Raw genomic sequence first — 26,322 nt, 5'->3', positions numbered from 1 at the left:
AAGTAGCTGTTGAGCTCTGTTGTCTGGGTTAGGGTTAATACAGCAGCTTGCTTCCTTTGGTGCTGAATCATCAAGGGGAAAAAATGTAAGCTTGGCAGTAAAATATGTATGTGCTGCATTGTAGATTTTCAAGCTTGCCTTTGCAAATTAAAACCAGAAGCGTATTTTATAGAGAGAGCTCAGAAAGCTTGAAATGGCTTTTCTCCTCTTCAATAAGTTATTTTATCCAAAATCTTAAATAGAAGCTGAGCTACTGAAAGGACTTTTGTAGCTCTGGTGGAATAGTTAGAGTACAAAAATAAACATAAAAATTGAAAAGGCTGTTCTGGGTCAGGAAGAAGAAAGTCTCTCTGTACCAACCTGTTGGTGGATGGCACTTTGAGAGGAGGTGACATTGTCTTCCTTTGAACCCAGGGAAGCCTTTGCACAAAAAAACCCTGAAAAATTTTAGACTCTTTCAAGCACAGAAGAAGCAGCGATTGAAGCCTGCCAAGTGAATTGGGAGACCTGAGAAACTCTTTGTATATCTGCCCCTCTCATTTTTTTATGAAAACGAGGAAGGGAGTGGCTGATCTCTTCCAGCATTGCTGGAGCTTAGAGAAAATGAGCTGTCATGGGCAGGGATAGGGATTTTGTGGTGATTTCTATGTGCAGAAACCCAGGCCAGTGGATGCAAGGTTGCGGGAACAGACCGTACATCTGCAGCCTGGGAGCTGGCCTTGGAGAGCTTCCTGCTGCTGGCTCTCCAGGCAGGCAGGCTCTGACCCAACTACATATATCCACACTTATTTATATAAGCACACATCCTGCAGAATTATCCTTGGCCCTTGCACAGCTGCACCCTCCAAAACATATGTAAGCATTGGCGTTAGGAATCATTGGCGTTAGGAAACATTGGGAAAGTCAAAACACCACATCAGCACACATACACATTTGTGGCTGGCTATAAAGCAAGGTTTGGTATAAACCAGACCTTTTCTCTCTTGATTTTATGTATACTGACTCTGATAGCCTGAAATCTCAAGCTGTCTCAGTCCTGGGTGTTTACAAGACAGAGCTGTGGCTGGTATATAGGTCATACAGCAGCTTGTATGGTGGGGAAAGGTGGCCAGAAGTTTCACAGATGTCTCTAGTAAGGAGAGACAAAGAGAAAATGCCATGATATGCTGCAAAAGTGTGAGGCTTAAACCTAACTTTAGCTTAAATCTAGATTTAGGTTTAGATTTAGGACCCAGCAGCAAGGAGCCACTTTTGCTAATAAGTGAATGAGTCTTGGTAGCCTTGAGTTTGTAAGGCGCATCCTGGATCACAAGTAGTGGAAAAGCTTTGTTCTCCAAGCAGGGGTATTGGAGAATCACCTGTCTTTATCACATACTGAGATGAATAACTTCAGTTGCCATGGAAGAAGTTTGTATGGTTTTGGTTCCTCATCTAAAAAACAGATTTATCCTCTTCAGACAGCGTCTTTGTTAATGAGCAATCATTGTGTTGCTTAATAGATTTCCTCTCTCTACATAAATATGGTAAAATTATCAAAATGTGGATGGCATGTAACACAGTCTGAAACCAGAGCTGTCTTTCCCTCTCCTGTTCTAACATCTCCTTCTGCTCACAAAAGGAACCAGTCCTCAGATGAACCCTGGGGCAGCATATCAGTTGCATTTCACATCTACTCCATCAGCTCTCCATTGCTTCCCGATGTCTCTCCTCCTGGCCAGCTGGGCAGAAAGAGGCATCTGTTAAACACAGCAAGGCTGCTGCTGCCTGGAGAGCTGGAGCAGGGAGAGCCAGCACCATGTCTATAGCCTGCCTGCTGCATTTCCCCTTTGGTTTCCTCTGCTTGTTCCAGCTGAATAAGCAAAATTCTGAGATGCCATTGAGAACAGGCCTGTGCCACCTCTCCAACTGACTGATGACTATAGCACTCCTGCACAGCAAAAGTGGTTGGAGAGACTGTGTGTGCCTCAGTTTCAGTATTTGATTATTGCATGTCAGAGAGATAGACTAAAAGGACATTTGTAGTTTGGTCCTGGAGCCAGCAGAAGGGGAAATGCCTCTTACCTTTGAGGAAATGTGAGCAGTTGTAGAAAGACCGTTCATACTCCCCAAATGCCCCATGAGGAACTGTGCCCAGTACATACAACCATCTAGTCTAAAATAATATCTACATTAATTTTCTGCTCAGGAGAGGGCAAAAAGTGTGCCAAGTATTTCTCATCCACCCCTCAAGGTAACAGAGGGGATTCATTGCTAATGACCCTGTTGATAAACAGAGATAGTGTCACACTCTGCATTGGGACGTGGCTAAACTCAAGCCAGTGCTCTCCACACTACATTTTCCCCTCTGTAAGGAACATTTGGCTGATTCCAGACTCATGTCCAAGGTCTCTGAAATGTGGGTGTGATGATGTTAGTATATAAGACTTTCCAGATTCAGAGGGTAGTGACATCCAATTTTATCAGCAGGATTAATTGCTGGAGCTCTTACTAACGAGATCAGTTCTTTCTCTCTCCCAGCTAGCATTGTACAAAATGCTATTCCTTGATTATCCCCAGATGTAGCACTGCATGCAGTATCTGGCTGAGATGAAGTTTTTTTTAGAAATGTCTTGACCTTAATAACTAACTCACAGAGGGGATTGTGCCTAGCTGGGGGAAACACTGAACTCTTATAATGGAAGGCACTGTGGATGAACCAGGTATTATTTAATGCAATTATCATAATGTACTGAGCCAGGAAAGGAGTTTGTATGGGTATAATTTTTTCTAGCTTGCTGCTTAACAGGACTTGTTGGTGTTGGGGATGGGCTGTTTCTGCTAGTTCTGAAGCCTCATTTATTTTATGAGGTAATGTGGCTCAATTACAGTCCATAGTATAGAACCAGACTAATTTCCAATTAAATGTCCCCCTCTAAGATAAAATCCCAGGGTTAACTTGGTTCTCAATACAATGACTTTATTTTGACTAAAGAACAATCAACTCATGAGCAATACATATGCTGCTGATTACATTTAAACAAATATGCCAGGAGCAGAAGTTTAAACTCTCTCTAGCAGGAAAAAAAGAAAACATAATGAATTTGGTCTTGTGAGGACAAATGCTTCATTTACTTAGCAAGAAGCTGGATGCCTGTCCCCCCAGTGAGAGCAAGAAGAAATAGCAGCAGAACAGATCCCCACTACATCACAAGAAAGGTGAACCTGGTGCTGTTCAGGCTTGCAGAGTGATTTAGCTCCTATGAGGCACGGGTGCAACCAACTCCAATACCTTGGGAGAAATATATTTCTTTAGTTATATTGGAAAAGGACAATATAGTATCATTGGCTACAGGAGCAAATGAAGCATTTCCTGGGTCATCAAACCATGTTCCTTCAAAATCAAGAGACCATAATTTATTTGACCTAGTAAAAAAGAAAGCAGAGGAGATCTTTGCAAACACAGTGTGAAGGAATGCACCAAGGAATGCAGAGAACTACTTAAGCTAAAGGACAATGCTGGCACAAAAATAATGGAAATAAACTGGCTGCAAATACTTTTAAACAGGAAATTAAAAGACAATTTCTAGCCATTAGAAGAGTGATCTTTTGATAAAGCTTTCCTATGAGAGTAGTTGGGGAGAGAAATAATCAGTTTTAAAATATTATTAAAAGTGTGATAAAACACAACTGCCAGAGATATGATAAGTAGGATGAGGAAGAAATAAAGTCTCCTCATATCTACCAAAGGCTGAATTGCTTTACAGGAAAGGTTTCCACAGCATTATGTGGGACAAAAAGATGGTTTAGGGGAGATTGATAAAACACCTTGATATGTACAGAAGGACTCATGTGGACTTTTAGATTAATCAGATTAAAAAATGCCTAGGTTTTGATTAGTGAAATTTCTTAGGCACCTAACTGTGTGTGGATGAGGGGGAATGGGGTTTCTCAACTCAGCCTATTCTGTGATTCTGTAATATGTGCCTGCTAGGATGTGTGTTTGTTGGTATGGCTGGGCCTCAGGACACAGAGCTACAGCAGATACCAGATCAGCCAATTCCTAACACAAAGGAGGAACCATGTACACACACCCTGCAGTGATTTCTCTTTTGCTCTTTATTTACAGGTCAATGCCAAACTGTACAGAAAGGTATGGAGTGTCTTTCCTTGCTGTTCTTGGAGAACCTCAAAACCATAAGTATTTCTTCATGATTTCCTGACAAGTATACTCATGTTGGTGCTACAGTGGGTTTTGTTACAAGACAAAAGTGCTCTTTCACACAGTGTAGTATTTTTCTGCTGTGACAACAGTGTTTGTTACCAGAGTCGTTACCAAGAGAAGGACACTCAAATATAGACCCATTACAATAACAGCCAGGAATTTCATGAAGAGATGTCTTTCACTCTTCTTGTCTTTTCACTCCTTTTCACTTCTGAGTGGGTTGAAGGTGTTACCAACACTTATCCTTCCTAAGACCTCCTAACCTGATTTCTTAAAATGTATTGGGTTTATGAGAATATACCTGTAATCATATTATGGGTCTGCTCACCTGTGACTTAAGCACCAGAATGACTTTTCATCTCTTTGGGCAATTTCAATCAAACTTCATGGAGGCTCTGTACTTTCAGAGATACTAAACTCTACAAATATTGTGGGGCCAAGGAGAGAAAAGAGATAACTTAGCAGTACGTTCCCCACTAAAGAAAACAACCTGTATGATTTCACACCTACTCAGAGAATACATATGACAATTCAAGGACAGGGGAGAGAGTGATATCACAAATGCACTTTTATTCAGAAATCTGAGTTTTTCTCACCAGCAAGTTCCCACCTTTCTCTTAGGAATTCTCTGGTCAAATTCCTAAGCTCAAATTATATCCCCAGAACCAAGCATGCTTTTCATCATCTTTGAGTGGTTTTAAACATGCAATTCAGTTTGCAAACTGTTTCCAGCCTACCTGAGAGCTAAGGAAATAAGTTCGTTGGACATGGTATTTGCTATGTTCTGTTTGTCTATTCAGAATGTTAGTGAAGAAAGTTATTTTTCATATGTTTATCTCCTTTTCATAGCAAAATGCGTGGATATTGCCCTGAGTTCTTGTACTGATGTTGCCTATACTCAAATGGTGTATCCTAACTTTCTGGATCAGAAGTCTCGAGAGGTGATTGAGTACAGCTCTGAGTACCTGCTTATCAGCGTGCTGCACAACTTACTGCAGGGGGAATGCAATCCTGACCTCAGGCTCCTGGGCTGCTCAGTGCTGGCCCCGCAATGTGAAAAGGACAAAGCCATAAAGCCCTGCAGGCACGTCTGTGAAAACCTCAAAAAAAATTGCCTTCCTGCCTTTGATGCAATAGACATGGCCTGGCCCTACTTCTTGGACTGTGACCGGTTCTTCGCTGGGGAGGAAGAGGGGTGCTTCGACCCGCTGGCAAAGCTGAGAGGTGAGGAGGGAAGGAAACTCTGCTGGCACACCTTGTCTGCACAGCAGGGTCTCATCTCACTCAGCTTGGCTTATCTATTGCACAAAACCTCTTCGCTTGTCATCTCAGCCTGTTGTCTTTGTAGAGCCCTGTAACGGGTCAATACTTTTGTTACACCTATTTTAAAGACTTCATTAAACTGTGCTCAAGAATTATCTTTCTCTCCCTCATGAGAAAAGAGCATCAAGAGAGACAGCTCAGAGCAAGATATTTGGTTGTATTTAGATAAGCCATGTCCTGTATGATAGCTGTCTATAGATTTGAAATATTTTTTAAAAACAGAAACTTCTGTGTGCTTATAAATCTGTGACTGCCTGTGAAGCTTAACAGCTCATTAAAATATTCTCGTTAATGATTGTCACAGATTTTTGTTTGGATGAAGAAGATCCAGATAGCTGAAGACAGATGAATCTCATAAAAATATGATTCACCAAATTTAAAGGGGAAAATCTGTACAATTTGTTACTGAAATGAGCTAGTATGCCAAAAATCAAATTTAACTGGAGACTGCACAAATATTTGTTAGTGTGCATATGCATAAGTAGGATTTTGCAAGCAAAACATGCCACAATATAGTGTGGGATGTACTACATATATTTAAAGTTTTGATTGCATCTTTATTTTCTGTAATTCTTTGACTTATAATTTGAAAAAAAGATCCAGGTTTTCATACAATCCTCTGAGCACTATGGTTTTAAACACTGTGCTATGATTTTTCATTGCAGGGGAAGTAGATGCTGAGGACGATTTGCCTTCAGACTTGCCAGCAACTTTTATTCAGTTCAAACACCATTCATATTCCCAAATGGTGAGCACACTGAAGAAGACTGCTTCTAAGTGCTCCCACATTGCAACAACTTACAGCATAGGTCGCAGTTTTGAAGGGAAGGATCTTTTTGTGATTGAGTTTTCAACCAAGCCTGGACACCATGAACTGCGTGAGTTATATCAGTGCTGATCAGGAGACCAGATTATCCAAGTGAAAATAGGCCCTTTTACTGGGACATCACTTAAACCGTAAAAAGCATTAACTACAAAACATTTCTCCTTCCCTGTGCTCCTGATTTACAGTGATAGTTTATGATTCCTTGTAGAAATTCCAACCCAGCAGCAATTTCTTACTGTTATGAACTCTGTCCATGACCATGCTTGGTAATGCTGTTTCTTGTATCACCCTGTATTTGGTTGCAGTGATATCACTGTTACTTATTTGTGCCCAATGTACAAATCTGGGATACTTTAATGTTGCTGACTTGCCCTCCCTATCATCTACCACTTCCTCACTGTCCTTCACATCCTGAAAAACACAAGTCTTCTGAGAAGGCCTCAGATAGAGAAGGACATTGACTCTAAAAAAGGATGATTCAGCGCAGAAAACAATCCTCCTGAACAGAGATTCATGTCAGAGTAACAGGTGGATGATACCAGGAATTTATTTTATCATAGCCCCTGAATAGATGCTATTATACTATATGCAGGTGCTAATATATACATTAGGATATGAGTCCTCACAAATTTTCTTCAGAGGGGAGCAGTACAAATCTCCATTTTGTAGCTTCATCACTAAGACAGCAAGGGCCAGATTTTTAAATTAAATTTTAAATTTAAATTTGTGTTTTAAATTCTTCACAAAGCAGATAACTTTCTAGGGCACTATTAGGTATCATTTTCCAGTTACCAGCTCTCAGGTCAAAAATTGTCCTTGTCTAGATGTGGTGGATTGCTGTGGCCATCGCTGAGAGCCTCAGACTGTTTCTCACCAGAAGAGCTGCAGCATCAGCAGTGTGGCAGAACTGGACTACATCTGACCTAACACTTTATTGAGATTATGATCTCAGGTCAGGCTGCTGTGTCCTCTGTGTGCTGTGCTGCAGGGGACTCAGAGAGGACAGCAAAGACTGGTCCCTTTGCTTACTCTCAGTTGTGCTGCCTTACATGGTCTAGAGGTATTTTGAGGTGCCTTTAAACTTAATCAGGTCCCAGTAGATGTCATTAACAGAGCAAAGATCTACTTTTTGTTTTCCTGTCCTATCACCCTTTGTCTCTTGTTCAAAGAAAATAAGTTGCAGGTGTCTTTTTATGCTTGTACTCTATTTGCCAGGAAGACACAAAGCCTATGAATCAGGCTTTTAAATGAAAATTGTGATATGGCATGATAAAAGATGGTAATTTAACACATTTCCTAGCATTTTTCTCTAAATCTGTTGCTTCATGCTGCTCGGGACAGCATAAAAGGAGGTAGAAATTGCTCCAGAGCTAGAGATTTTGCCAGCCTGAGCAAGTGGCATAATAGCTCTGTGCCAGGCCCCCTCCAGTGTCTAAAGCTCAAGGCTGGCCAGGATCAAAGGCAAAGATGAAGGGGTAGACAGGAAAGGGTGTCTCCAAAGTGCACCTATTTTCTACTTTCCATTAGTCTCTAAGGAAGGATGGAAATTGAGAGAATAGCTACAGGGAATTGCAAAGTTACGTGTTTCTAATGGGCCTATTCCAGGGTTATTTAGCCTGAAAGACCCTTTTTATGCATAACCCAACTTCTTTTCCAAATAGAGGGGTAATATATTACACATCTGCAGGTCGTTTCTAGGATCTATGACAAAATGAGGCATTGAAGCCCCCCAAGGTAGGTTAGGGTGCCAGGGTTGTGTTTTGTTCTTTCCCAGCCATGGCTTGATGTTTTTGTTTTCAGCATACTTTGCTCACAATTAATGATGATTCTAGCAAAAGCTCAAGAGTAGTGATCGCCTCTTATGGTCTGGAATCCTGATAGCTTGGGCTTAACTTTATTTCACACTATTTAAACTGTTGCTGAACTGGTGTTTAATGGAGAGAAGTTCACCTAGAACTGCTGTGCTATTTGCAGGAACGTGTGCATGAAATTAGCATAAACAAAACTTCGACTCATCAGTAAGCAACTTGGGTTAGTCTGAGTTTGGAAGCCATTGAAGTATAAACAAATAAAGCATCTCATTATTTCACATTCCACAGTCAAGCCAGAATTTAAGTACATTGGCAACATGCACGGGAATGAAGTTGTGGGGAAGGAACTGCTGATATACCTCGCACAGTATCTGTGTTCAGAATATCTTCTAGGGAACCCTCGCATCCAGACCTTGATTAACAACACCAGAATTCATCTCCTGCCTTCACTCAATCCTGATGGGTATGAACTGGCTGCAGAAGAGGTAAAAGGTTTATTATAAGGAGATATTCAGGCCTTTGTGCTTCTATAATTCCCCATGGGAAAGAACAAACTGGGAGGGGAGTGTCATGTAAAGGGGGGAACACTAATAATTGACTGCCAGAATCCCAGGTAGGTTTGGTGGTGCATTGCTTTCCAAAGACGATGTGAACAGAGCCCAGAGGAAATCGGAGCGGTATTTGTCAGTTTTGCTGACTGTATGTGATGATGTGGGAATGACTGTTACTTTTCACCCACTTAGCACTCTCTGCTATCAGTTCTAGAACAAAATCCATGACTCACTATAACGACTTACGTTATTTTATAAGGAAATGCAGTTTAACAGCATGATGATGTTCCCCCTCTTTCAAAACTGTAGGCATAAAAAAATGTGAATATTGTCTGTACTGTCAAAGTTTCATAATGGATGGCAGTTTTCAGAGATCACCTCCTGTCTGATGGAGACCTGTGAAAACTAAGATTTTATTTTTTGTTACCTGACATTCTTATTTTCCCTTCTTTTTTTTTCTTTAAAACCACTAATGTGAGACTAGACCTTTTTTTCTCTGTTTTCGCTTATGTGGTGAGTCTGGAATTATTGCACTCTGCCTCATCCTGTCTTGGGGCATCAGCTGTATTTTCTTTTCCTCTAATCCACTCTGCATGCTGCTCTGAGCAAGAGGCTCCTGTGTTCCTCTCATGAGTCACATCACTGGTGAGTGAAACGCTTCCTAATTGCTAGTTAGTGCATTAATATTCATGGGGACAAAATGTAATTAATTAATAAGTGTGGGTTTTTTAACAGTACAGACATTTTTCAGTTTACTCCTTTTAAAACTTCTCTTTGATTAATCAATTTCCACAAGGTGCTATTTTGAGACAGGGAGCTATTCTGAAATTGGTTCTATGTGACAAAATAGGGGGCTGGTTACAATGGATGGGTCATTGGACGGCAGACAGCTCAGAACTTGGACCTGAACAGAAATTTCCCAGATTTGACATCCGAGGCTTACAGAAGAGCCGGGATTCGTGGGGCCCGTCTGGACCACATCCCCATTCCACAGTCCTACTGGTGGGGTAAGGTATGAATTACACATTTTATAAATCATATATACTACAGAGCAGCTCAGGAATTAAGAGATTGAGATTGCTTGTTCTGAAGTTATTAGCTTGTAGTCAGATTTTATAAGTAGGACTGAAGTGGACAGGCTCAGAATTGGCATGAAAATCATGGTGTAGGCCTGCCCAAAGAGGCAGGTGTCACAAATCATTTGGAAAATTGGTGGATGATATGAACTTTGCTGGTTTAGATTAAGAATAATGACTATTATGAGTGGGTCACAAGTGTGTAATGATTCACCATCAGTGCTTTAAACTCTGGTGTCTGTTAAAGACTTTATGGATTTGGTTGTCATTGCACCAAGCGCTGCACAGGTTTGATGCAATAGGAGTTTGTGCCATGGGAAATGTACAAAGGCTGCTGTGTGGTGTCATCTTCCATTAAAAGAGGATGTTTATAAATGACTGTAAGCATACAGAGCAGTGGAAACACCCTGTCAAGCTGCAGAGGTAAGAAGGGAAAGTTGCTGGAGCAGGGTGGGAGCAGGATGGAGGCAGCACTACAGGACCTCACACTCATCATCACTAAGCTCTGTGTAATGTTATGTCAGGAATGCACAGTTCAGCCCTACCTGTGCTGCTGGCAGCCCAGCAGCCCCCAGCACAATGCTAAGTGTACCTTAGCTGCCCTTGAAAAAGGGATCACAGAAAGCTGAATCAGTAGTTCAGGTATTGGGAGCTCTGCTTTTCTTTTACTTTTAAACTAATTATATTCTGATTCAATATTTATTGCTGGCACAAAGCCTCAGACAGGTGGGGAACAGAATTGTTTCAGCATCTGGTGTTAGCAGAAGATTTGAGAGATCATACCTCAGGTTCCTACTCTGCTGCAGGTGATCTTATCTAAAGCCAGGTCTAAATCCCAAAAGAATCCCAGATGCTGCCCCAGTGTTCTGGTACCCCATTTCACAGTAGTAAAATCGAGATAAAAGCACCTGGCTTCCTCAGGATAATGTGCATATGAAGAGGCAAGGCTGTAAGAGGCTCGGTAATACACAGTGTATTAGACCACTAATTTCTGCCATAACTATGCTCAAGTACTTTATTTTTGCATGTAATCACAGATCCCAACCCCTGGCATTGAATTTCTGCATGGGTATAAGGTCACGAGCTTTGAAGTTTTCAACTTTCGACCGAATAATAACACATAACAGTGAGCTGGTAAATGCAAATGGAGTTCAGAGGCTCAGGTGGTAAAAAAGGGTTGAGAGCTGTGGAGCAGAGCCTGAGGCCAAATGAAAATAGCCGGGAGGGGGAAAAAAGAGGATTTTAGGAGAAAAGTCAGAGATATTTTGATTCACCCTTGTGGTCAGTTTCCCTAGCTGGATGCCAGGTGCCCACCAAAGCCCCTCTATCACTCCCCTCTCAGCTGCACAGGGGACAGAAAATGTAACTAAAAGCTCCTGGGCTGAGATAAAGACAGGGACAGATTGGTCACTAATTAACACCAGAAGCAAAGCAGACTTGATTGAGGAAAGTTATTTGTATCTATTTTATTTATGATGACTCAAATCAGAGTAGAGTAATGAAAAATTTTAAAAATGCTTTCCCCCCATGTCTGCCTTCTTCCCAGGCTTAATTTTACACCTGAATTCCATACCTGCTTTTCCCCCTGTGGTGCAAAGGGACTGAGAATGGGGCCTGTGGTCAGTTCATCACCCATTATCTGTGGTTCTCCTTCCACCTGAGGGGGAGCACTCCTCAGACCCTTCCCCTGCTCCAACATGGGAAGGAAAGGATGGACATCTCCCTCCAGCCTTGTGCTTACTCTCTCTCTGTGTCCAGAGGTGAAGTGTTGAGGACCCAGGCAACACTGCGGAAGGACAAACATGTCTTTTGACCCCCATTCTTATGACGGTGTCTGGTGCAAACTGTGAGCTTGTCTCACACTGTGCAGCCCTGTACAGAAACCCTGTAACTCTGGATTTTCTGGCTCTAACCTCCTCCCTCTCCAAGTCCTGCTTCTGCCCTGGTTCTTCTGCTGACCTGTGAGAGAGATGGTCAATGGCAGGCAGCCAATTGCAGAAGTCATTTTTACAACCTTGTATTTAGCTTTCTTAAACACTCTGCAGCATCACAGCGGTTTATAGAGGCACGGGTGGAGACAGCCTAACATTGCTCTCACAGCTCCCACCACAGCTCTGGCCCGGCTGCAGCATCGCCCTGGGTGATGTGTCACAGACAAGGGACCAGGGAACCTTGGCACACAGCCACCCCTCCCTGCCTGAGCTCTGCCGCAGTGCGTGCTGAGACCTGGGGTTACAAATACGTCACTTCTCCTGCCAACCTTTTCTTGCTTTTAAAGAAGAAATAAGGTGGCCATCCAAGGTGTTCCTCAGGGCACCTAAGCTTAGGGAACTTCTAGGTGCTCTCCTGGCCCCAAAGCTGGTCCTCACATAAACAGCTCTCGAAAAATCTCAAAATGCATATGCTTTACAGAGCAAATGAGGGAACCAGTGGGCCTCTGGCCTTGGTGGCACCACAAATCTTCTTGCTGACTGTAGTTTCCTAGAGTTCACAAACCTGGCAGTTAGTGGTCTCAAAGCCTAGTCTCTCCTCCGCTGATGGTACCATGGCTCTGCCAAATCAGCTTTCCTTTAATGAGCCTCATTTTTGTCAGGCAAATGAACCCATGGCTCTTATAGTGTTTCTTTGTGCTTGCAGGAGCATTAGGTGGAATGTTTCAACACCAGCCTCTCCCCTTTCATGTACTCAACAGTGTTTGCTACCTGCCTTTTTAAGGTAATTACCTGAGTGTTGGAGGGCATTGTATAAAGATCAGGAAGCAGAAAGCAACCTCTCAGCCAGAACTACTGCTCCCCGAAAGCCTGGCTTCCTACAGCATGCTTTGTTCCCATTTTTAGGAATTATTTTAATAAGTGGTCTGAGGGCTCAGGCAGTCTAACTTCAGGCTTCATCTAAAATATAGTCAGTTCAATTGTCTTGGTTCAAACAGAATTCAGAAGTCTATACCAGTGGAGGCTGGCATACTCTTTAGAAAAATTAGTCTGGCTGCTTTTAAAAAGGAAAAAAGAATCTTTGAAAGCCATGGAGACAGTGACTAATCACACTGCAATTGACAGAAATGAGATTCAGGTTTAAAAAGGGTAGCGGCCCTTCTCTATACTCATGCAGAAATAATTTAGTTGTTTTCTAGTTGTGCTCTGAATTGTTCTTGTGAGATGGGTACTTTAAAATTGATCTCATCTAACTTAAAAGCAAAAGTTCTGGTGAAAAAAAAAAAAAAGAAATTAAACGCCACAAAACCCACATTAAAGGAAAAGTCAAAGGCCAGAGTGGCACAGATAACATCTGCTATCGTCCGGTGGAGATGAGCCAGAATATGCTCAGTTCAAAGCCTTAATCACTGATGTCACTGAAATGTTATTAGGATAAAAATAGCGACATTGAAACTCCTGCTTTTTCACAACGTTCCCTTCAGTAAGACACTGCCTCTGTGAGACAGCACTGTCTTGGGGCTTATGCTTAGCCAGTATCTGCTAAGATTAAGGTATCTGCTTAGCCAGTTGGCTGATCAAGTTGAAGGACTGAAATCAGGAGCTCTCAAATAAAACTGTGCATTTTATTATTGAAGAAAATGCTGAATAGCAGAAGCAAGTTGAACATCTTATCAAGGCCCAGGGCTGCTGTTTGAAAGCAGAGCTGATGCTGTGTCAGGCTGGGCAGCAGGAGCTGGGGTAGCTGCAGCAGGGCAGGGAGCTGATGAGATTTTGGGGCAGCAACCTCCTCAGAAGTGCTGGTGCTATGGACTTAGATGGTGTGAGCTTGTTCCAGTGCTCAGCCACCTTGAGAAACTCCCAGAGTGCTCAATCCATGGGGCAGGTACTGACACTTACATCCCCTTACAAGCCATCTGGGGTCTTCTCTTCAAAAGAGATGAGCTCAAAGGATGGACTTCCAGGGTGCACGTGGAAGTGGCTCTATCCCAAGCACTTCTGGAATGGAGATCACGATCAGACCATTTCAGGACACTGTACAAAGGCAAGAAAAACAAATACTTTGGTGCAGATAGCATTCTTTGGATACTGCCATGTTTCTTGTCAGGAAGCCTGGGGGCTGCTTTCTTCTGCTTCTGCATTGTATGAGTGGGTGTGTGAAACTGCAAAAAGTCCTTTCCTTTTGGAATGAATGCCTTTTATCTGCCTTTTTTAATTGGTTTTTCTTTTTTTTTTTTTTTCCTGTCATGCCCTCCCTGGAAACTCCGTGTTTCACCTTCCCTATTATGTAAAAAAATGCCTTGATTAGGTTTCTGGTGTGCAAGTGTATCCTGTGTGTTCCTTAGTTGATCAGATTTCACCTGTTACATCCCATTTTTTAAGTTGCCTCTTTATAATGCCAAAGTTGAAAGGGTTCTGACAGAGAAATTCAGGCTGATAGAGAAAATGAACCTAACCTGTTTCTCCTGGGAATCAGTGGCACAAACTGCTTGTGTTCACATACTAATCACAAACCACTGATTTAATGATTCACCTTGCAGCAGTGGGAAACTCAGGATACCATTTCTTCCCTAGTACAAGGTACAGCCTTTCACACTTGCCGTGTCTAAAGGCACTAGTTCAGATCAATAGCTGCAGAAGGGTATTTTAAGGAAACCCAAAAACTAGAAGGACTCAGTTAAAAACTATGGCATCTGCAAGGAGGTAGTCTCCTGCTTATGTCAGGAGCAGACAGGGCAATATCTTATTAAATCATTCCAGGTAAAACTGTGGCTTTGACATGGCTTTTTCCTTGGCTTTCTGCCTCATTGATGGAGTTATAATACATCCATGGTGCACCTTCACAGTGTTTTTCTCTGCTCCACACCTGGGTTTTGTGGATCTCCAAAGGTTTTTTTAACAATAGCAGATTAGGGACTGATCACAGAAAACAGGAATTACTATTGTAACACAAATATGTAGGTCTTTAGGAGCTTTATTCACATTATTTCGTAGTTTTTATCTTGTTTGTTCTGGATGTTTTTTCTCTGTGCACTATTAGTCACTTGGCCCTCAGGTTCCCTGGTTGCCTGGTCTCCTGACAGCTGATGGAGTAAAAGCCAAGGGTGATAAGCAATCCCTAAAGCAGCCCTAAATAGATGCTGGACTAAATTAATCTAACAGATATTTCTTATTTTTATAAAACCTGCTTAGCTGCAGTGGTGCAGGGTCCAGATGAGCAGCCTCTGCCCTCCTCAGGTTTTCCCCAGGTGACTTCCCCCAGCTGCAAGGAAAAGAACCTCAACTGTCCCGGGGAACTGGTGTGAGTCCGGGCTTGCAGGGACCGGCCACCAGGTGCCACTGTTATCCCTAAGAATGAGCTAACACCGGAGCGGGTCCGCAAAGTACTCCTCAGAAACGGGCTGAAGGAGCCTCCTGCATGTGGGGCTCCTGAACATCTCTTGGAGTCTGCTGCCCTCTCCCTTGGCCACCCTTTGGTTGCTTACCTGCCACAGTTCACTGCAGGTAAAACACAGGCAGTGCTGTGCTTTATCTGCATTAGTTTTCATTTGTTTACAGATTAACCTGATCTTAAGGGTAGCAAATGCATTTTCAACAAGTGTTGAGAATTGCAAATTTATCCCCCAATTCCAGTTTATCCATTCAAAGTCAATCCTGCTGATTCAGAAATGAAATTAGATAGGGAGTTAAGTAAGTAGTGAAAAAAAATGCCACAAGTTTTCCAGACTAAAGTACTGCCATAATATCTGAAAATGTCCTGGTAATGAAAAGTTTCTTCTTCTTACAATTTTCTTTGTTGTTGTTCCAGTTTTTCCACAGTGAATAATGTGTATCATCCATTCTCTGGAGAAAACTGATTTTATACCCCAAGTAACTTTTGGGGTGGAAGAGCCAAAGAGCTTCAACATTCTCCTATTGACACAGTTTTTTCTCCACTGGGCTTCATCCTGCCCAGGATCAAATCCCTTTGGATGAATGGCTAGTCACAGAGTTTCTGTATCTTTTTTTCCTGGATTTCAGGTGGCCCCTGAGACAAAAGCAGTCATGAAATGGTTGAGATCTATCCCATTTGTGCTCTCTGCCAGCCTCCATGGGGGTGAGCTGGTTGTGACCTATCCTTATGACTATTCAAGGCATCCTATGGAAGAAAAAATGTTCTCCCCTACACCTGATGAGAAGGTAATATTGTTTTTTGCAGGGTTAGGATGTGGTTCCATTTGTGGAATCATGTACTTTTAATAAATAACAAAGTTTAATTTAGATCATGTACATGTGTGTATATGTATGCTTGTATGTATTAAATATGCAATAAATAACGTATGTATATACATAATGGAAGTCTATATACATATATGTAGCATGATATCAGCTCATTTGGGTAGAGCTGATGCTAATAATGCCAAGGTCATGTGTTCAATCCCCACAGAGGCCTTGTGGATTCCTTCCAACTCTCAATATTATGTGACTCTGATTTATACACTTACTTAATGTACTTTAAATGTAGGATTGTTTACACACTATCATCTTGGTTTGGAAAGATTTACCTACCTTTTGCGAGACCAAATATGATTTCATAAAGCACAGATTGGGAAAATCCAGGTTTTAATTTTTAAAGGGAGTAGGCTGAGATATTTTTACCAGTGGTTTCCAGAAGAAAAGGAACAAGCCTGACCAGCAGTGTTATTTTCCTGTGGAATCTATAAGGAGTGGGGGAAAAAAGACTCATTGCCGTATGGTGGCAGCCTTGTAACATTTATTCCAGGTCAGATGAATGGGATCGGTTTCCCCCTCTAGTCCCTGGAAAGTTTCTCATTTGGGACTCACTGTAAATTTTCTGTGAAAATTTTTGCCATCTTTCCTATTTCCCTTTGGTTTCCTCAATCTAGTATTCATTGCTGACATGCCCACTAGGAGAACAGCCAGCTATTCAGCCTTCTAGCATGTGCTAAAAATGTCTGTGGCCTCTTAAGAACAGTGGTTCTTTATATAAACAAAGAGCAGTGGAAAATAGTCAGAAGTTGATCTTTGACTTGAAGCATCCTTTATCTCTGAGTATATCTCTAGGCTGACTTCTTCTGAAAAGACAGTTCTCACTAACATGTATTAAATATTTAAAGATGTATGACTGTTAAACATTTTCTATATCAATCCATTTCTTCTGAGCTGTACAATGCCTGCTGACTATGTGTGTATGCAAGTGATTTAGCAGTAAAATTAACCAGGCACTGCACAGCAAAAAGCTTGCATAAGAAATATCTGGTGGGTGCTAATGCAAGCTGCAGGACCTCTTGCTGAGGATTGGGGGAAATCATAAAATTGTGCTTTTACATCCCACTGCCTGGGCTAGGGCTATGCTATGCACAGGTGGTGAAGGAATATCTCCATGTGTGCTTTATCAAGCAGTTCACCCCTGGAATGGAAGTACAGCAGTACTTCCATCATTTCCACTCAGGGACAGCGTGTGTATTTTGAGTGAGAGGACACAGCCACACAAAGGGCTCCATCCCACTGTAGTGCACAGCTGACAAACCCTAATGGCACTCCTGGCTTGCAACACAGTAAGACAGGGAACCCTATACAGGTGACTGCTGCACAGTCAGTGACTGCAAAGTCTGGGAATTTGGCTACCAAGCTGAAAGTTTAGAACATACAGGGGAGGGTAGGGGATGTCCTCAATGAAAAGCTGATTTTGCAAATGACTCATCACAGGAACCTTAACAGCGCTGTCAGTATCACTTTCAGTTTTGCACAGAAAGATATAAAACCTGTACCTGTGAAGTGCCCTACATTCAAGTAATGTGATCTACAGCTGCTGCTGTCAGGGAGCCTGCATACCAAAATACAGCAGTTTGGTTATCTGCCATACATTGGCCACGACCATTGCTCTGAGTGCTGACCTGCTCCATTTGCTGTGCAAGGGGAAACTTGCAGACAAAGGTGAAATGCTGCAGAGTAAATGATAGCCAGGTATTAGAAAATCAAATTTTGAGAAATATATTCAAACCATGTTTCCTCATTTGAAAATGCATCTGTGCTTCCACCTCCCTGTGTCCATCAAGGTGCATGTGTGGAAGCACAAGGATCTGCTCTTTCCTCTGCTCCAAGACACTGCAGATTTCAAGTCTCTTTTTGGACATGCACCACAACCTGGACCAGTGCTGGCTGAGAGCAAGGAGTCTCAGAGCTGGACCGTGTCCTTACACTGACATTCTTGCATCTAGTTCAGCCCACCTAATTAAAAACTTCCTATATTTTGGGGTCTGTGGAGTGGATGTTTTAACTCTTTGTGTTGCACAAGAAACTGAATTGATGCCTCTGCTTACCAGAGCAGAAATACCCACACCAAATCAAGTTTACTCTCTTTGGTGAGTTGAAACACTCCCTTCCCTCCCCCTGAAAAACCCAACCCGTGACAGTCAGTGGGGTAAAAGTTCTGGCTGAGGTTACAGCACTGACCTCACTTTACTAAGTGAAACTTCACACTACCACAGTCGCAAGGATTCTTCTGTTTTCCACCTTTTTGTTCCTCTGTATTATACCGAAAAATCTAAGTTTCCTTGAGGTCCATACATTAGTGATGTATGTGATACTTATCACTCCTAAGTGATAACAAATGTATTGCTATCCAGCAACTTTTTATTTTTTTAAGCATAACTCTTTTTTTTTCCCCTTCTTCTTCTTAAGTAGATTTCACTTGCTTTTGGAATTCTCACTTTCTCTTCTCACTACCACTTGTGTTTCACTTGAACTAGTGGCCAGGCAAAAACCTTATCCTCTTGATGTGAAACAAGAAGAGGCTTGGTCACTGGAAATAGGACATCTGCAGATGCCTCTGTAAAAGGTGAGGCTCATACTCCTAACTCCCATAAGAACCTTCTAAACTTTATATAAAATACCTTCCATGGAAGGTTCAGAACTGGGACCCAAATTCCTGTAGAAATTAAAGATATTGAGCCTGGCACTGAACTATTGCCAGTAAAAGTTCTTCTTAATGTATTTAATTAACATCTATTTCTTCTCAGCAAAACTTTGAAGGACACTTAATTTTCTGGTCTGAGCAATATTTAGACACATAGAAACTTAAGGGAGTTGCAAAATCGTTTTCTATTAAGTCTGGAATTTTAGTTTCTGGTCATCAGAAGTATTTCAGTAAAGTGTCTTCACACTTACATTAAACTCTTTCCATCTTTCCTTGGTCACCTACCTGATCCTATAATTGGCTCAGCCATGTGATTATTAGAAGCAATTACAAATATCAATCAATGTTGTGTGCTTGGTCATTTTGGTCTTTATCCTGGATGACAGAACTAGGATAAAGTTTTACGATCACTTCTAAAACTAATTTTAGCCACCAAACTCCTTGCATACGTTGTCTTAAGCAATGTGGAATGAAACTCATGTTGATGAATATTAGGAACACGTACCATCTGATAACTGCTGTAATTTCAATTTTGAAATCTGAGAGTCTACCCTTAGCAGATGAGGTTCAAATAAGCAAAAAGAAGAGGAAGGATTTTTGTACAAAGTTGGAATAACCATTGGAGAAGGACAGGAACATGATTCAAATAAATGGTTTCTTCAGATAACTGCTCTTTCTTCTGTCTTCACTACATGTTCTGCCACTGTTCCCTTCTGTGTGGTGACTGCTCTGCTCTTCATCAGTGACAACACTCTTTGGAAATCATTGGTGACATCCTACATCACCACATCCTATCCTTCACTTTTTAGGAATGGTTCTGCCCCACACATAAGCAGCTGTCTCTGAGATCAAACTGGCAGCTTTTCCTGTGTGAGTGATAAGTGCAAAGCACATTGACACTGACTATTTTAAGCAGCAGCATTCAGGGTGAAGATTTAGTTGGACTGAAGGTAATATTGGTATTTTTTAAGGGGTAAAAATATGAAAACCTAAACCAAAACCTAAAGGAGGCCTAAATTTCAACTTTAAAACTTGAAAACCTGGGACAGCCAAAAATGTCCTCTGCTCCTGCTAGAGGTGATAGATTGAAGCCAAGTATAAAAAAAATCCACTGGTATTTTAAAAGTTTCCCCTGGATAAATATATTTGGTTGAAGAGAATAATCCTAGAGAAAAAGACAAATCAAAATTTCTTAGTGAAAAATGAAATTTCCTTTCAGAGCAACTCATCACCTCCTTCAGTCTCGACGATGCAGTGTGGCTCATTGTCTGACCTCACAACAGCAATAGTTAATAACAGCAGTGGCAAAGTTTTCAGTTTGTAAAGGCAAACATATTTCAATCCTGTCTGTTACAGGTGTTCAAAATGCTGGCTAAAGCCTATGCAGATGCACACCCCGTCATCTCGGACCGGTCCGAACTTCGCTGTGGTGGGAATTTTGTCAAACATGGGGGTATTATAAATGGTGCTGAGTGGTACAGCTTCACTGGAGGTAAAACCACTTTACCATCATATCAAGTGAGGTAAAACCTCTATGTGACCTTTGTAAGACACCAAGGTTTGAACAAAATTAATTTATTCATTTCAGTTTGGTTAAAGTCCTACACTGCAAAACATAATTTGTAGGGATTTAAGTAGTAAAATCTGTGTTGGTAATGTTTTATGCAGATAACATGGGATGCATTCAAGCCCAATGGGACTTGAGGAAAATTAACAAGTTATGCAAGGGTCAAATTTGTTATATCATATGATATTTTTATTTTTAAATCTGACATGTAAAAATAAATGCTTAATGCTGTGCTCTCATTCCTTAGCAGCATGAGCCTGAATCCATCTTGTAGACTATGCATGTGCTGCTTTCTCTTTTTAAATAAATTCTTTTTTTGGGGGAAAACTACAACAGAGACAATCACCAAATTCATTTGTGCTTCCATTGTTAATTTGATTTCCCCAATAATAGTATTTTGTTTTCTTTAGAATTCCTTCAATACAGGCATGGATAAAATATCAGCGTTCATAAATTTTCAGCAGTGCTTTGGTTGTGTTTTCCAATAGGACTCAGCTGGATCCCCAAATAATTATGTTGAAACTGGACATTTGGAAATCTTTGGGGCATGCATGAGAATTAGATCTCTTTGACTTACATTCTTCCCAAAATTATATCCCATATCTTTTGTACAGAAACAGTTTTGAACATAAGAATGGCAAAAGGTCATTTCTGTTCTGGTCACCCTTGGCATCACCTCTGATACAGCCAAGTATACAATTACTGTGATTAACCAATCTTTATTGCTGTATTACTACTTCTTGGCCAGGTCAATAATAATGTAAAATTGTGTCATTGTCATTAGTTAATTTATAATTGAAGCAAGTCTTTGAATTCTGAATTTGTTGAACACTTTTTATATATTAGCAAGCACTTCTTACAGTGTAATCACCCACATCCATGGGGACAGCATTCAGCTGTCTGCAGCAGCAAAGCCCAGTTAAAAGCTACATGGCTATTCATGAGCTCTCCTCTTTCTTTTTAAACCTACAGGTATGGCAGATTTTAATTACCTGCACACAAATTGCTTTGAAGTTACCGTGGAGGTAGGATGTGAAAAGTTTCCTTTGGAGGAAGAACTGTTTACAATCTGGCATGAAAACAAAGGTGCCCTTCTGAATTACATGGAAATGGTACTGCTCCACCTATACAGACCTTTTTTCTTTCTGTTTTTCTTTTTCATTCTCTTTCAAAAGTAATTTCTGTACTGTTTTCCTGGTCAGCTCTCAAGATGATGCTGAATCAATCACCACGCTCCTCCAGGGACCCCAGTGCCTCAGTTTGTCTAGCAGGACACACAGGTGGTATTTTGTCTATGCTGAAGAAGGGATTGAGATTGAAATTGAGAACTGCAAAGGCCTTGAAAATAGTGAGAAAGGGAATATCCTGTGAATACTTTGGGCAGCATTATTCATCAACTGTCCAGAATTTAACATTAGAGAAAAACTGAATATTCAGAAAAGTATAACTCAACCTTGCTTTTGAAGACTAAAGTAGCAAGATCTGCTCTCCAGAGAACTTCCTGAAATTTTCCTTTGCATATTCCATTCTTGTGTCCCAAGTCCCACAGCAAGAAATTTACATTCAGCTAAAATCTTGCTAGAAATGTCATTTACACACTTTCCACCTTGATTTCTTTATGCAAGTAGTTATTAAAGATCTGAAGCCACATCTTCTAAAGGAAGAGCTCTGTGTCTCTGAGCATTAAAAGATGTCACTTAAATGTCATTTTTAATAACAATTTTAAGCTCAGCAAAAACAAATACCTCACTGACAATAAGTAAGTGAGCACAGAAATGGGAGTTGCTCATCTTTCTCTCAGCCATTAGTAGATTATCTTTCTGTCATGCCTTGTTTTGATAGAGTATGCAGTAATTTAAAATTGTTAGGAGTGTTTTTATGGCCCTTCTAAGCATCCTCTTGCTACTTGTGGTAAGAATTATCATTCAATAAAGTCTACAGTACAGACCACCAAACTCATTTCATTTTACAGCTGTCTGATGAAAATGAGCTTTAGTGAATCCAAATGGAGCTGGGTTAAATCCATATATATTGCAATTGAAGTCTTCAAGATGTAAAGATTTTATAGTGTGAGATACTGTAGAAGTGTGTGCCGGGAAAGCTTTTTGAGTAAATGCAGGACAGTAAGCAAAACAATTTTGCAGATAAGGATGACTGAATTACCCCCGATAAGGATTAAGTCTGCCATAACCAATTCAAACTTTTCTTATTCTGATATATACCAGGCTGTTTGGTGTGTGTACAAAGCTACTTGCCTTAGCACACAGAAGTAGGATTCATTTTCCTAAACGCTGATCTGTTCCCCCCATCAGAAACAATATCAAAACACCCTGCCTAACTTGTTACATGGATTTGAGGAAAAATTAACTACAGTACATTTACCAAAGCAAACTAAAGAAAGATTGTTAAAGAAATTTCAGTTTTGTCATTTTTGTCCTGTCATGTTATAATTGCAAAATTATTATTGAAGCTGGATGAGGTCATACGACTTTGAGTATGTCTACACTGTAAATTGAATTTGAGTCTGAGATGACTCTTCTGACCATATTTACTCTCTATCCATATGATAAATCCCCAATTTCATGCTGCAAAGCAAATTGCAGTGTTTCATTATAAAGGATAGTTTTCAAATCCTTATACTGAGTTGTTCCTAAATCTTCCAGTGAACAGCTTCACTCAGTGTGGAACAGCTGCTTAACAAGAACAGTGATAACACAGTCTCAAAAACCGCTCTAAGTAGTCTAAACTTTTTTTTTTCAAGCTTTTTATTATCAATTACTGTAAAGTTGGATACTTTAATGGTTATTTTTTAACATCTTTATATTCCAACAGAAAAGCACATATGTTTTTTCCCATTATTTTGATGCTTTGTGGGTTTTTTCTTCTTTTATGACAAAGGGAAGGGAAAGTGAGAGGAAGAGAAAAAAGAAGGTGGTGAAGTGAAGTAAACATCTCAAATTGGTTGTAGCTGTTCAGAGAAAAAATCAAAATGAAATTATTTTTCACTTAAAGAGGTCATATAGATTTCCTGATATAAAATATTTTAAATATGGAACTCTGTAAAAAGAGAACCTTAAGAGGATTAATGTTTAAATACTTTGAACTTTTTTTTCTGTTTTGTTTCATTTTTATTCCAATACATCTGTTTGTGCATCTCCTTGTATGACAGAATTCACATTGCTCTTTAGTTTGTCACCAAGCACATTTCTCAACAGCTCAAGCAGCTCAGTTTTGTGCTTGTAGAGAAGGGAAAATGGGTATCATACACACTGCTCTCATGACATTCTGACAGGCAGTGAAGTGTAGGCAGCAGAGTGATGATGAGTCACAAGTACATGAAGTGATGCTTTCTCATTGTGTTCAGTGCATCAGGTTTTGAAAGCCTTAACTTTTCATTTCTTTGTGGTTCTGTGTCTAGGGCAGACATTCAGAAACAATCCTTAAATACTGTGGTCAGACCATGAGGTGTCAGTGATTTGTGCAGAGAAGGGTCTCTAAGGCAGAGCCACATACCTATCCCAAAAAAGCTCTGGTTCATTATCCCTTTCCCTCAGTCCCCTTGGACCTCCCTAAATAGGGGACATGATCTGAAAAGGCATTATCTCCTGAGAGCCTCTAGATGGGTTGAACTTCTTGACAATTGTTTCCTCTCTGCAAAGGTTTCCTTGTGATGAGGAGGTGGTATTGTATTAAGTGACTCCTGTCTAACTTTCCTTTGCTTTGCTTTACCAGGTTCATCGGGGGATAAAAGGAATTGTGTCTGATAAGTTTGGCAACCCGATAAAAAATGCTCGTATTTCAGTCAGGGGCATTCAGCATGATGTCACCACAGGTAATATTTTTAGTTTAAGATTTTTCCTGGGGCAGAGTGAAAGTACTGAGAGCTTAACCTGCAAAAGTATTGTCATGTTTGGTAGAAATGGTACCTTAATGGAAAACTGAAGGCTTAGGTGGGCGTTCTCTTCTAAAAGAAGAGGAGAGGAGACATGCCAAGCTGGCTGCTAAATCTGTCCTGTCTCTGGGATGATGGAATTCTTGATGTGAAAAATTTCACCTGGAACAGTCTGCTGTCCACTAAAGTCAGTGTTTGGGGAAATACGGCAACAGCTCTGCTCAGAGGCTGTAACTCAGCATGTGGAGATGTGGAGCCTTGATGGAGTAAGTTGGATGAGATATTATGAACATGGTGTAGGTAGTACAGTAGGATCCTCTCTGATTTTCACAACTAGAATACTTGCAGAAATTGGAGGGTCCACAACTTTCCTGTTCATATGGAAATGCATGAATATGTGCAATTTTTGGACAATTATTTTTAGAACACTGAATTATGTCCACTTTATACCAGTCACCAACAGATAAGCACATATTGGGGCATATGCAACTGTTACTTTTCACAGTCATAAAGTTCTGAGCTCTTAGGCTGTCACTGGAATCAATGCTTTCTTTTTATTATTGATTTCAGCGAGAACAGGGTAGGCCATAGAAGTGCAAAATAGAAGATATGAATGGTTATGTTTTGCTTTAATGATAGTTGTTGAATCAATTTAGAAAGCCAGAATGGCTTCTAATGTAGTGGAGGTTTTCCAGCTTTCAAAAAAACTAGCACTATAGGGGATACAATAGTGGAGATAATGCAGATTCTTGAGGCTCGTGGGAGACTCTGGCATGAATTAGGGTCTTTTTCAAACTTCTTCCTAGACAGTGGTTTCCCATTGGCAGTGGACCTTTAAAAGAATAAGAATTAAATAAAAATATGTTTCCACTGTAGGAAAGAGTACTTGTTCTGAGTTAGGTGGGGTTAAAAATGTCATATGGTTAAAAAGTTTTTTGATTTTAGTGTTATAAAGAAGAAATTCCACGAGAAAATAGTATTAATGCAACACTCACTGAGCTAAGAGACTTGCCATTCAAAATAAAGGAAATATAAAATGATGAATAAGTTTTTCAGTTTTAAAGCTCGCTGCTTTTGCCTGCAGGGTCTAACCTTCAGCTGGAGGAAATTTACACTAATGGCAATTTATACCATTTTACACTAATGACAATTTATACCAGCTGCAGCTCCAACTCCATAGCCTTACATGAAGGAATGTCTGCAAAGTAATTGAATATAATTTAATAAAAAGAGGGATTTCTTAGCTCCTTAGACATTATATATATATATGTATGCATGTATATACATTGCAGCCTGGATTCTGACTTCACTTTCTTAAGTTTCACATAGTTTAAATTAATTTCTTTGGGAGTTATTCCTTGTACCCTTGGGAAAAGCAGCATGAAGGAAAGCATCTCTTCCCTGTAATACAAGAACAGCAGTTACTGCCATTTTGTATGTGAATTTTACTCCATTAGTTCCCAAGGGCCAGGTTTTCACAGGCAAAGTCTCTTCTTGTCATGTAGAGTTTGCCTTCAAATATTTTTCAAAATCTGAGCTGTTTCCACGGCCCGCCCCTTCGCTGTTTGAGCCATGTGTGTGCCCACGGGTGCGTGTGCAGCTGCAGGAGCTGCGAGGCTAAACCTCAGCTCGCTTTTGTTGTGCCTGTGCCTTTCCCAAGCCGCCGATGGAGACTACTGGCGACTCCTGCCTCCGGGGACGTACATCATCAGCGCCCAGGCGCCGGGGTACAGCCGGGTGATGAAGAGGGTCACCATCCCTGCCAGGATGAAGCAGGCCGGCAGGGTGGATTTCGTCTTGCGGCCCGCGGAGGCCTGGCCCAACAAGCTCCTCCGCCGCTCCATGGAGGACGCCTACGACCCTTACGACCCGCTGGAACTTTTTGACCCTCACGCACAGCACGGGCAGCCCGAGGCTCGAGGAGGGTCCTCACCGGGCAGGGAGAAGCCCTGGTGGTGGTCCTACTTCAGCTCTCTGGATCTGCACAAACCTCTGTGGCTGCTCAAGCAGCGCTGAGGAGCATCGCCACGCTCCGCTCAGCTCACTCCGGTGCCCTTCCACTGCGCTCCAGACGCCCTCGCTGCTCTCGGCAATATTTAAATGTTTCATTTGAAAATATAATATTAATTCAAGCACGCTTGCTTCTGTTGTTTTCTCTTCACACACAACTGAGTATATTCAAGTGGGTTTTTAAGTATTAAAGACGACGGTGCATATCCATTCAA

General features: G+C 41.1%; 1 protein-coding gene across 1 annotated transcript in view; it reads left to right on the top strand.

Moving 5' to 3' along the window:
• The window catches only part of CPZ (carboxypeptidase Z), a 33,903-nt gene extending 7,790 nt beyond the window's left edge, over positions 1 to 26,113 (top strand). Inside the window, exons 2-11 of the mRNA XM_062493353.1 lie at positions 4,106 to 4,129; positions 5,051 to 5,425; positions 6,190 to 6,402; positions 8,450 to 8,646; positions 9,563 to 9,724; positions 15,740 to 15,898; positions 19,995 to 20,130; positions 21,178 to 21,317; positions 23,938 to 24,037; positions 25,758 to 26,113. Of these exons, the coding sequence (XP_062349337.1) occupies positions 4,106 to 4,129; positions 5,051 to 5,425; positions 6,190 to 6,402; positions 8,450 to 8,646; positions 9,563 to 9,724; positions 15,740 to 15,898; positions 19,995 to 20,130; positions 21,178 to 21,317; positions 23,938 to 24,037; positions 25,758 to 26,113 (1,862 nt within the window). The remainder of the gene's footprint in view (positions 1 to 4,105; positions 4,130 to 5,050; positions 5,426 to 6,189; positions 6,403 to 8,449; positions 8,647 to 9,562; positions 9,725 to 15,739; positions 15,899 to 19,994; positions 20,131 to 21,177; positions 21,318 to 23,937; positions 24,038 to 25,757) is intronic.
• The last annotated feature ends 209 nt before the right edge of the window (positions 26,114 to 26,322 follow it).

Source organism: Cinclus cinclus, chromosome 5 (genome assembly GCF_963662255.1).
Source record: "Cinclus cinclus chromosome 5, bCinCin1.1, whole genome shotgun sequence".
In the NCBI taxonomy this organism is placed as follows: domain Eukaryota; kingdom Metazoa; phylum Chordata; class Aves; order Passeriformes; family Cinclidae; genus Cinclus; species Cinclus cinclus.
Note: the sequence above shows the minus strand (reverse complement) of the source record. Positions and strands in the feature narration are given on the sequence as shown.